Source organism: Zea mays, chromosome 5 (genome assembly GCF_902167145.1).
Source record: "Zea mays cultivar B73 chromosome 5, Zm-B73-REFERENCE-NAM-5.0, whole genome shotgun sequence".
Lineage (NCBI taxonomy): Eukaryota > Viridiplantae > Streptophyta > Magnoliopsida > Poales > Poaceae > Zea > Zea mays.
The window spans coordinates 123,186,596-123,198,679 of NC_050100.1; the positions used below are offsets into that span (position 1 = coordinate 123,186,596).

The 12,084-nt window shown below is 49.0% G+C and overlaps 1 protein-coding gene across 1 annotated transcript; it reads left to right on the top strand.

The window, feature by feature from the left end:
- Positions 1-3,804: 3,804 nt before the first annotated feature.
- On the top strand, positions 3,805-11,320 carry LOC100192910 (fumarylacetoacetase). The gene is made up of 14 exons (NM_001138097.1): positions 3,805-4,127; positions 8,211-8,289; positions 8,483-8,541; positions 8,641-8,765; positions 9,158-9,232; positions 9,342-9,417; positions 9,699-9,798; positions 9,887-9,946; positions 10,134-10,204; positions 10,344-10,406; positions 10,498-10,562; positions 10,700-10,796; positions 10,888-11,013; positions 11,106-11,320. Exons 1-14 carry the CDS (start codon positions 3,822-3,824, stop codon positions 11,166-11,168), a joined length of 1,365 nt encoding a protein of 454 aa, NP_001131569.1. The 5' UTR covers positions 3,805-3,821; the 3' UTR covers positions 11,169-11,320.
- The last annotated feature ends 764 nt before the right edge of the window (positions 11,321-12,084 follow it).

Consider the following 12,084-nt stretch of genomic DNA (forward strand, 5'->3'; position numbering starts at 1 on the left):
AGGGGAGAGCAGGGACAGGTGTTTTGAGCGAGCGACAGTTGTCGAGGCTCCTTGATCGCGGCTGGCTTGGGTGGGATCATGGGAGAGGAGGTTACAGAGAAGGAGATGTTTGCTGGGGCCTGGGGCGGGTGCTGTGGGCGCGGCGTCTGCAGTGTGGCGAGCGCGCTGGGCGAGCGGATCGTGGGCGCGCATGCAGGCGCGCACGGGCGACGCGCAGGCGGCCGAGCGAGCGCACGCAGGTGGCGGCGCTGAGCACGACGGCGCGCGCCCAGGGAGCAGTCCAAGGACGGAGCAACGACGCCATTAGAGGAAAGCTCGATCCGTAGAGGAACTCGACGTGCACTGGACTGGGCGGCTTCTTGTGCGCGTCGTGGGGCTCAACACGATTGGCGGCATGCGAGTGGAGGGGGTGGTTGCGAGGAAGAAGGAACCCGACCGGTGGGCCCGGCGGCTGGGCAGGGGTGCCATGCGGCGGCTAGGGTTTGGGGGAGGCGTCGGCGTCAGGATGGGCCAGGTGGGCCTCGCGCGCTGGGTAGGCCGCAGGGGGCTGGGCTGCGCTGGCTGGGTGGTTGTTTCCCTTTTTTTCTTTCTCTTCTTTTTATTCTTCTTCAAATCTAAATATAGTTTTTGAATCAAAGATTCAAATATTTAATGAGATTGAATTGATGCCCAAACACAATAATTCGACACAAAAATATGCCTCGGCATGCCATGCAACAATCAAGGACCTCTTAGAGTTTTATTTTACGAGGATTATGCCGGTATAAAACAAAAATAATTCTCCATTTTTGGGAAAAGATAAGGAAAACAGAGAAATGAGAGAGTAACAACCTGAATTTGTTGGATATTAGAAAAGGAATTTTATACCCCTAAATTCAGGGTGTTATAGTGACCCCCCTAGATCGATGTGGAAACATTCGCGACTTGGGCCACAACCCTCATCGTCAAGGCTGTGGCCATCATCAGAGCAACCGGAGAGGCAGTAGTCACATGCGGTCATGAAGTCTCGCATGGCACTGGGATTACGGAGCCCGGAGAAATCCCAACCGGAGTCGGGGTCGTCTTCTTCCTCGGAACCTGGGGGCCCATAGGTTGAGACAACGGTCAGTCGGTCCCAGGTTGACCACATATGGTACCCCGGAAGGTTAGGATATGCCTTTACGAAAGCGCTCACCGAAGCGGGGTCGTTTGGTGGATCGAAGCTGAATCTAAAAGGGACAGGGTGGAAATCGGACGGTACATTTTGATCGATGGACAGTGGTGAAGTCGCGTCGGGGATGGAATACATCGTCATCTTAGGTACGAGGTTGACGTCCAGCAAGTCCTTCGCGAGAGTGCTGGCGTCATCAGTCCGCTTGGGGTTGGCACGTTGCGGGGAAACGACATCCGTCGTTGTCTCAGGTGCGAGGACAACGGCCGACACGTCCCCCGCTGGGGTGCCGGCGTCGTCGACTCGCTCTGGACCGACAGCCGACGAGGTGTCGCCTCCTGCCTAGCCACGATTGCCCCGTCTCCTCCTCCTGTGGCGAGGAGGGTGGCGCGGCAAACCCGGATACTGCTCTTCCGCCACAGGGGGAAGACGTCGTCGAGTTCGCCGCCGCTGGGCGAGCTGACGACCGTCGTTGTTGTCGTGCTGCAAGGGGAGGAGTACCATGTCGTAGCTGCCGTCGAGGGACATGAACTCGAGACTCCCGAAGCGGAGCACCGTCCCGGGCTGAAGAGGTTGCTGAAGACTACCCATCTGGAACTCAACGGGAAGGTGTTCGTTAACACGCAGTAGGCCCCTACCTGGCGCGCCAACTGTCGGCGTCTCGGGCCCGGGGGACCCTCGACCGAGCCGACCAGTGAATTTATCGCTGCGTGCTCCTGCCCAGATGGGTTGGCGCAAGATGGAACACAAGGGGGGAATGCGTCTTGTATTATCTCGCAACGGGGGTGCTCGTAGTAGGGGTTACAAGCGTCGCGAGAGAGAGAGAGAGAGTCTGTTCATTTGCTCGTTCCCCCCACGCGACCCCTCGCAGGAAGGCCCTGGACCTCCCTTTTATAGATGCAAGGAGAGGGTCCAGATGTACAATGGGGGGTGTAGCCATGCGCTAACGTGTCCGATAGAGAAGTGTCTGAGCCCTGTGTACATGCCAATGTGGCTGCCGGAGAAGTGCTTGAGCCCTGTTACGCGATAACGTGGCCGTCGGAGAAGTGCCTGAGCCCTGTAGAAGCACAGCTGGCGGTGCGGCTGGGATCCTGCTGACGTCTCCTTGCTTCCGTAGGGGGCTGAGAACCACCGACGTCATGGACGCACGCGGGGAACCATCATTACCTGTTACCGGGGTGAGCCAGATGGGACGCCGGTCTTGTTCCCTCGTAGCCTGAGCTAGCTAAGGGTAGGGTAATGATGTATCCCCTGTGGCACGGTCGGTCCGAGCCCAAGGTCGGGCGAGGCGGAGACTTCGCCTGAGGCCGAGGCCGAGGTCGGGCGAGGATGCGATTCCTCCCGAGGCCGAGGCCTAAGGTCGGGCGAGGATGCAATTCCTCCCGAGGCCGAGGCTGAGGCCGAGTCCTGGGGTCGGGCGAGGCGGAGACCTCATCCCGAGGCCGAGGCCTAAGGTCGGGCGAGGCAGAGCTTCCTGTTGCGCCTGAGGCTGAACTCGGCTGTTGTCAGCCTTACCCGGGTGGTTGGCACAACAGTCGGAGCGGGGCGAGCGGTCAGTGAAGGGATGAAGTGACTGCGGTCACTTCGACCTTGCCGACTGCGGCGCGCGTTTCAGGATAAGGTGTTAGGCGATCTTCGCATTGAATGCGCCTGCGATACGGTCGGTTGGTAAGGTGATTTGACCAAGGTTGCTTCACGACGAAGCCTGCCCGAGCTGGGCTTCGGGCGAGCTGAGCGCCCACTGCCTGAGGAGGCCCTCGGGCGAGGCTGAATTCGTCCGGGACTACTGTTCCCGCCCGAGGCCGGGCTCGGGCGAGGCGAGATTGCGTCCCTTGGTAGACGAGGTCTTGACCTGAACCGTGCCCATCAGTCTTTGCGGTTTGTGTTGAGGGCGCTTACCAGCCATGTTTAAGAGTGTTGGGGGTACCCCTAATTACGGTACCCGACAAATATTTATGAGATGAATCCATTTATTTTGATACTGCTATTGTCCTCTATGATGTTCATGCTACTGTATGTGTGGTATGTATGGAAGCAAGCGGTTGGTGTTTAATTTGAGATGCATAACATACCATTTGGATCGTTTTTTTTTAGTCGTTGTTTGACTTCTCTGTCCCTAAAGCAAGCGGCTGGGCTGCTCTTGTTTGAAACGGTCGCCGATTCATTTGGATTTTCAAAGACGAAAAAAGAATAAAAAATGATATCACAAACTTGAACCGAGGGAGAACCTAGGGAGAGGTAGTAGATAGATATCAGAAGCCACATGATAACCCGCCGATGCATAACATACTGCTATTGTAATACTAGTAGTAGTAGATAGAGATCGACGCTGGCCTATTCTTTTCAGAGATGAACCGAGTGAGAGGTAGGGGCAATTTTGACTCTTAGATGATAAATACATGGAAATAAATTATAAAAAAATATAATACACGTTAAATGGTAGTATAATCAATTAGAATATATTTATAGTCCTTTTTTTACGAAGAAACTATTTCGAATGACATTTGTACGAAGCACGATGTTTAGAGTCACAAATATACAATTATCTCCGGGGTTTTTTACCTTAAAAAGGTTTAGTAAACCCTGCTGTCTGCTGGTCTTCAGTTTTCACGGCGGGTTGTCGTGGCCTGTGGCTGGGAGCCTGGGTGGCTGTGGGCAGGAGTATGCCAAGATGATCGAGACACCAACAAACCAAACACCATCCGCCACGACCACGACTCCACGAGAGAGCGGAGGAGGAGGGGGAGCAATGGCAGAGCCGGGCCAGCAGTTGCTGCGGTCGTTCGTGGAGGTGGCAGCGGGCTCGCACTTCCCTATCCAGAACCTGCCCTTCGGGGTCTTCCGCCGGCGGGGGTCGCCACCGCAGGCTCCGCTCCCCCCGGTGGCCATCGGGGACTTCGCGCTCGACCTCGCCACCGTCGCCGACGCGGGTCTCTTCGACGGGCCCGCGCTCTCCGGCTCCCCGTGCTTCCACCAGGTGCCTGCTCTGTTCCTCAGGCCTTTGATTTGGTTCGATTGCTCCATGTTAGTACTGCTACTGGTATGGCGATTTAATCTTTGTGCTGTTTTGCGTGGAGTTGTAATTGGGCTGTTAAGCCGGGATTTGGGGTGTCAATGTGGCTAATTAGCTTTGTAATAGTGGGCCGGCCTTATTAGCTTGACTAAAAGCTGTAACCTGGAGTGGATCTGGAAATAAGAAAGAAATAGAAACAGAATCCCAACAAACTTATCTGTGAGTTTGAGCGCTTTTCTTCTGTTCCTCTCCTTTGCTGGATTTGGCGCGGCTCACGTCGTCGAAGTTGCGCATCGGCGGCCACGGGCGGTGTCATCTGGTATCGGATTCGGGGTCGGCTGCGTCTTCATCCTCTTCCACGTGCTGTTCCTCGTCTTTGGCGGTTCGTGGGCGACTTCTTCTTCTGCTGGGTCCATCCAGTTCATCACTACGGCGCCCGCAACCAAACCATCGGTACAGACTCGTTTGGTGTTACAGGCTATGGCGGATGGGGAGCGAGTTAGTCAGGAGAATTGGAGTCGTGTTATTGAGACGTTGGAGGGAGTGAGTAGCAGGTTGAAGGATGTGGAGAGGGTGCAGCAACAAATCATGATGCGGACTGAATTAGCGGCATCAGTTGCTGAACAGGCTGCGAAGGAGAGAAATGATTTGGGTCGTAAATTGGAGGAGACTGGAAGGGGAATGATATTTGGGCTTTAGTGGTGTTGGAAGAGGTGTCTGCAGATCAGGGAGTACAGCAGCAGGGGGATCTTCAGCAGTTACTTCAGGAGTTTGGAGATGTGTTTGAAGTGCCTTCTCAGTTACCTCCTGCTAGGGTGTATGATCATCATATTCCTTTGGTTCCTGGAGCAGTACCAGTGAATTCCAGACCTTATAGGTACTCTCCTCTTCACAAGGATGAAATTGAGAGACAAGTGGCTGCTTTGTTGAAGGCTGGTCTTATTGTTCCTAGTGTAAGCCCGTTTGCTTCTCCGGTATTGTTGGTTAAGAAGAAAGATAGCACTTGGAGGTTTTGTGTGGACTACAGGAAATTAAATTCTTTGACCATTAAGAACAGATTTCCTATGCCGCTTGTAGAAGAGATTCTGGATGAACTGGCTGGTACTAAATATTTTTCTAGTCTGGATCTTACTGCTGGGTATCACCAGATTAGAATGGGGGAAGGTGATGAGCATAAAACAGCCTTTAAAACCCATCAGGGTCATTACCAGTTCAGGGTCATGCCTTTTGGGTTAACCAATGCTCCTGCAACCTTTCAATGTGCTATGAATTCTGTTTTGGCTCCTTTTCTTCGGAAATTTGTCATGGTTTTCATTGATGACATTTTGGTCTATAGTGCTACATGGGAGGAACACTTGGCTCATATTAAGATGGTGCTGCAGACTTTGAGAGAGCACCAGTTCTATCTGAAGAGGAGTAAATGTGTGTTTGGGAGGAATGAGCTCATTTATTTGGGACATATTATCTCTCACACAGGAGTGGCCACTGATCCTGCTAAGACAACAGCCATGGAGAAATGGCCTGTTCCTCAGTCAGTAACTGAGTTGAGGGGGTTTTTGGGTCTCACTGGGTACTATAGGAGATTTGTGAGACATTATGGGATTATTGCAAAACCTCTTACTAATCTGTTGAAGCATAAGGCTTTTCAGTGGAGTCCTGAGGCTGATCAGGCTTTTCAAGCGCTGAAGAAGGCTATGCTTACTACTCCTGTGTTGGCCCTACCCAGGTTTGATGAGTTATTTGTTGTGGAGACTGATGCTTGTGATGATGGGATAGGTGCTGTTTTGATGCAATGTGATAGACCAGTGGCATATCTAAGTAAAGCATTGGGTGCTAAGAATAAGATGCTATCCATTTATGAAAAAGAGTTTTTGGCTCTAATCATTGCAGTGGACAGGTGGAGGCAATATTTGCAGAGGGCTGAATTTGTGATTAAAACTGATCATCAGGCTTTGAGTTTTCTGGATGATCAGCTTTTGCAATCTGATATGCAGAGGAAGGCTATGGCTAAGTTGATGGGGCTTCATTTCAAAATTGTTTACAAAAAAGGCAAGGACAATGTGGCTGCCGATGCTCTATCCAGGATTGGTCATGTGATGCAGATTCACACGGTGACTGAGGTGAAACCAGCTTGGGTGCAAGAACTCCTGAATGCTTATGTGACAGATAAAGAGGCTCAAGATCTATTGGCTCAATTGGCCCTGGCCAGTCCTAATGAGCAAGGTTTTTCTTTACATCAAGGTATTATTAGAAAAGGGGATCAAATCTGGATAGCTAACAATTCTGCCCTTCAAACTAAGTTGATTTCAGCCCTGCATGATAGTGTGGTGGGAGGACATTCTGGTGGTGAGGCCACTTACCAAAGGATCAAGAGGTTGTTCTGGTGGAAAGGGCTCAAGTCAGCCGTGTTTCAGTTTGTGCAGCAATGTGAGGTGTGTCAGCATGCTAAGCATGAAAGGGTGCATTATCCGGGTCTCCTACAACCTTTACCAGTGCCTCAAGGGGCTTGGCAGGATCTTACATTGGATTTCATTGAAGGTCTACCTAGATCTGAGGGATATGATACTATTTTGGTCGTGGTGGATAGATATTCCAAATATGCTCATTTTTTTCCCCTCAAGCATCCTTTCACTGCTGTTGGAGTGGCACAGGTGTTTCTTGACAATATTGTCAAGTTGCATGGGACACCAAAGTCTTTGGTTTCCGATAGAGACGAAGTGTTCACTAGTTTGTTTTGGAAATCTTTGTTTCAGGCTTTGGGGATCAAATTGGCTCTCACTACTGCATATCACCCTCAAACTGATGGGCAATCAGAGCGAGTGAATCAGTGTTTGGAAATGTATCTTCGCTGTTCTATTCATGAGGCACCTAATACTTGGAAGAAATGGTTGGCCCTTGCTGAATTTTGGTACAATACTTCATATCACACAGCTTTGGGGTGTTCTCCATTCAAGGCCTTGTATGGTTATGACCCTGTGTTTGCTGCTGCTCCTATGCTTTCTGGGGTTGCTCCTAGTTCTGTGACTGAGGTGTTGGCTGATAGACAGTTACATGCTAGTATGCTGAAGGAGAAGTTGGCAGCTGCTCAAAATAGGATGAAACTCCAGGCTGATAAGCATAGATCTGACAGAGAGTTTCAGATTGGAGATAGCGTTTTGGTAAAGCTTCAGCCTTATGTGCAGAAGTCGGTGGTTAGTCGACCCTGTCCTAAATTGGCCTATAAGTTCTATGGTCCTTTTAAGGTGTTACAGAAGATTGGGATGGTTGCTTATAAGTTGGATTTACCAGTTACATCTTTGATTCATCCAGTATTCCATGTATCTCAGTTGAAGGCTTTTACTCCCAATTATTCTCCGGTGTTTTCTGATTTACCACAACTTGTTGATCTGTCTGTTAAAGAGATTATGCCATTGGCTGTGGTGGAAAGGAGGATGGTGAAGAAGGGTAATCATCCTGTGGTGCAAGTAAGGGTGACTTGGTCCAATATGCCAGCTGAGGTTACCACTTGGGAGGACTATGAAGTGTTGAAGAACCGGTTTCCTACAGCTCTTGATTGGGGACAATCAAGCTCTTCCGGGGGGGGGGGGGGGGCAAGTGTTAGTACTGCTACTGGTATGGCGATTTAATCTTTGTGCTGTTTTGCGTGGAGTTGTAATTGGGCTGTTAAGCCGGGATTTGGGGTGTCAATGTGGCTAATTAGCTTTGTAATAGTGGGCCGGCCTTATTAGCTTGACTAAAAGCTGTAACCTGGAGTGGATCTGGAAATAAGAAAGAAATAGAAACAGAATCCCAACAAACTTATCTGTGAGTTTGAGCGCTTTTCTTCTGTTCCTCTCCTTTGCTGGATTTGGCGCGGCTCACGTCGTCGAAGTTGCGCATCGGCGGCCACGGGCGGTGTCACTCCAGTGATGATGCATGGTTTGAGCATGATTTTCGCTACACCGAGTGGGTTGGTGGTGTCAGGGTGGAAATAGGCGATTCAGGTAACTGGTCTGGTAGTGACTAGTGCATATAAAATAATTGGTGTCCTTGGTGCTGTGCGCGCAGGAGACGCTCAACATGTTCTTGGGGATGGGCCGACCGGCGTGGAGGGAGGCGCGCGCCACGCTACAAAAAATCCTCTCAGGTTCTTGTCTTCTTCTGCTTCTTTTATTTACTCCCTTCTCCTTTTATCCTTGTAGCCCTTTTTAACTGACCACACAGTTAGCCTGAGTGTAGGAGGGGGCTAAAATAAACTGTGCTCTTTTGTTCATAGGATGGCAGCACATACAGTTCCAGTAGGGACCTATACTCATTTTTCTCTCCTTGTTGCTTTTCAGCCGACGAGCCAGTCTTGCGTGACAACGAAGCCCTGAGGAATAAATGTCTTATTCCAATGGTGAGCTTCTCGAGTCCGTCTTCTCGTTTCTTCTTCTGAGGGTAACAACAAAAGGATCATTGATCAAATCACCGTCAATACTCTGCTTTGATAATGCAGAGTGATATCGAGATGGTTCTACCAATCACGGTTGGAGGTTACACAGATTTCTTTTGTTCTGTGCACCATGCAAGGAACTGCGGATTCATCTTCCGAGGGCCGCAGACTCCAGTTAATCCAAATTGGTAATGTGTTTTCTCTGATAATGTGCTTTATTGGGATTTGTGGGGAACAAAACAGGAGAGCTGCGTGTCATTTCATTAAGAAGAAACGAAATTAGTAACAAACCTGAGAGGCCAAAGGAGCCCCTCAGGGAACAAAAGCAGTATGTTAATCAGTTGAGATCAGATCCTATGTTCTGACTACTCTTGCTATGATCATCCAGTTGCTCTTTTTACTGATAAGACTAAAATATGAACATTCAAAGCACTGGTTGTTTCTATGCTCAATCTTTATGGTAATGATTAGATTTTTAAATGCTTTGCTGCATGTCACTATTTACTCTACTTTTGTTTTCAATCACTTCATTGATGGGACCTACTGTAACTAACTTAGAGTGTACAATTTGTTCATTCAGGTTTTATCTTCCAATAGGATACAATGGACGAGCATCATCTATAGTTGTGTCTGGAACCGATGTAATTAGGCCCAGGTGTGCATCCCAAAATACTTGCATAAAAGCATCAACTGTTATTTCAAGCTTGAAACCTGTTTTTGTGCTGTCTGTTGCTCTTTTGTTTAATTATTTCTCTGTTTTTTAGAGGACAAGGACATCCAACAGGAAACTCCGCTCCTTATTTTGGTCCCTCTCAGAAGCTTGATTTTGAGCTTGAGATGGTTAGCTTCTTACTAACCCTAGTACTTGGTCTCTCTTGTGGCTGTAATTGGCCTACCTACCTAATTAAGCTGTCAAGTCACTTTCAGTTATTATTTTTTTCTCCATTATATGGGGTCAAGTCACTTTCAGTTATTGTTTTCCTCACACTTTCAGTTATTATTGGTATAGGATTATCAAATTTAGGACTAGTATAGGAAACTGTGCTTTGTTTTAGTGATAGTTTTCTTTATTCACTACCTTATGTCATAATGCTTGTTGGCTTGTTCCTTGTTGTTTTCAGGCTGCCATTGTTGGTCCAGGAAATGAATTAGGCAAACCAATTGATATCAATGATGCTGAAGAACATATTTTTGGCCTAACTTTGATGAATGATTGGAGCGGTATTCTATTATTTTCAATTTTCATCTGTTTAAGATTAAGATGCATGATGTGATTATACTGAGCTGCATGATGTGATTAATATGTCAGCCAGAGATATTCAGGCTTGGGAGACTATACCTCTTGGACCTTTCCTTGGGAAAAGCTTCAGTAAGCCACCTGATACCCTTTATGAAACTTTAGTATTTCTCAACAAATATTAAGATATTCTCTTTATAAGTTAAAAAAAGTTAGAAATCCTGCAAGCTTAACATATGCGCTTCCGTCATTTTTCCCCTTTTGGCTTCATATTTCAATTGTGACCTGAAAATTCTCCGTGCTTCTACAATTTCTCTAGGTACCACCATATCACCATGGATTGTTACTCTTGATGCTTTGAAGCCTTTCATGTGTGAGGCTCCTAAGCAGGTGAGGAAATAGTGTCTTTAAGATTTATTATTGAAATAATCAATAGTTTTAAGCTAACATTGACTGATTCTGTTAGTTTTTCTAATCAGCATTTTATGTAACTTCAGCCCATGGGCACCTAATTCTCTTTGCATTACAGGAACCCGAACCTTTACCATACCTAGCTGAAAAGAATCACATAAACTATGACATTCCTCTTGAAGTATGGCATTGTTATGCTGCAGCTTCTTCGCAGTTATTTGTGGCATAAAAAGAGATCTAACTGGGACACTATTTTATTTTTCCTTTGAAAGGTCTTGATTAAGCCTAAAGATCAAAATGTTGCACTAATTGTCACAAAAACTAATTTCAAGCATCTGTAAGTACACTGCTGATTCGGTTTTTTTTCACTTTAAATGCTCATGTGTTTTAGTTGGATGTAACCCATCAACCATACTGCATATGATTTTGCCATAGCACATAACATTGGCACATTGTTGAAACCAATTTCCACAGGTATTGGACGGTGACGCAGCAGCTAACACACCACACTATCAATGGATGCAACATGAGGCCGGGGGATATATTTGCAACTGGCACACTCAGTGGACCTGTATGGAATAAACATTGCATCTTTTATCATTGACATGTAACTGAGGGTTTCCTTATCCATATGAATCTCATTTTGACATGTGACATTTCAGGAACCGGACTCCCTCGGATGTCTATTGGAGCTAACATGGAACGGGCAGAAGGAGATACCAGTGGGCAATTTGACCCGCAAGTTTCTAGAAGATGGAGATGAGGTCATCTTGACAGGATGCTGCAAGGTATTGTGAATTTTTCTTTCCTGGTCAACTCAAATCTAGGCCTCTATGGTGATGCCGGGCTGTATCCTTGATTCCATCTACCGGTTCTTCAGGGTGAAGGCTACAACATTGGTTTTGGAACTTGCACTGGGAAGGTCCTGCCGGCACTTCCCTGAGCCAACACGTCTTTACATCAGTTCTCGAGTCCAAACACTCAACAATCTAGCAAGATGCTATGTAACTGAACAACGGGGGTTGTTTTCGCATAGGAAACTGATACTCTGTTGTGGAATAAAATCGGTTCACCATTTTATACACATTTTCTCTCTCAAGAATTGTGTTATTAAACTTGTAAAAATGCAATGTCTCTCATCTCTTCATCCATCGCCCAGTGAGATTTGAATTCTGTGAGTATCTGTGTATATGGGCCTGGCCGCCCACTAGGGTTCCATATACTCTTGTACTCCTGCAGCTAGGGTATTGTATTCTATACTGCAACATGGTATCAAAGCTTTATGTTTCCTTCTCCCTTCCTACAGCCGCCGCCCCCACCCTTCTTCTAGTCGCCGCTGCCCCGCCGCCCCCTACCTTCTCCCCACGCGTCGGCGAGCCCTTCCCTCCCCTTCCTCTCTCCTACCGTGTTGCTCATGTCGCGCCCCCGATGGCCATCTTCCTCACGGCCGCCGGGCGCCCCCGATGGCCATCTTCCTCACGGCCGCCGGGCGCCCCCGATGGCCATCTTCCTCACGGGCGCCGGGCTTTGCCGTGCCCACGGTGGCCTCCTCCCTCGCAGTCGGCGCGTCGCCGGATCTCGCCGTCACTCCGGCGCCCAGCTCCCTCGCGACAGGAGCGTCGTCGGGCCTTGCCGCCCCTCCGGCGCCCGTCTCCCCTGCGGCCGACGTGCTGCCGGTACCCACCACCCCACCGGCACCCCTCCCCTCTGCGGCAGGAGCACCGTCGCGTCCCTGGCGACCCTCCCCTATGTGGTCAGCACACCGCGGCAGTCGCCGCGCCCCCTGCGGCCCCCTTCCCCACCACATCCGCTGTCTCCGCCCTTGCGCGCCCCATCGCTGCTCCCGACGCACCGAAGGG

Coding starts and splice junctions, on each gene's coding strand:
- LOC100192910 (NM_001138097.1), top strand. CDS start 3,822: ATGATCGAGACACCAACAAACCAAACACCATCCGCCACGACCACGACT. Junction 8,766..9,157: donor ACTCCAGTTAATCCAAATTG/GTAATGTGTTTT, acceptor TTGTTCATTCAG/GTTTTATCTTCCAATAGGAT. Junction 10,205..10,343: donor TGTGTGAGGCTCCTAAGCAG/GTGAGGAAATAG, acceptor TTTGCATTACAG/GAACCCGAACCTTTACCATA.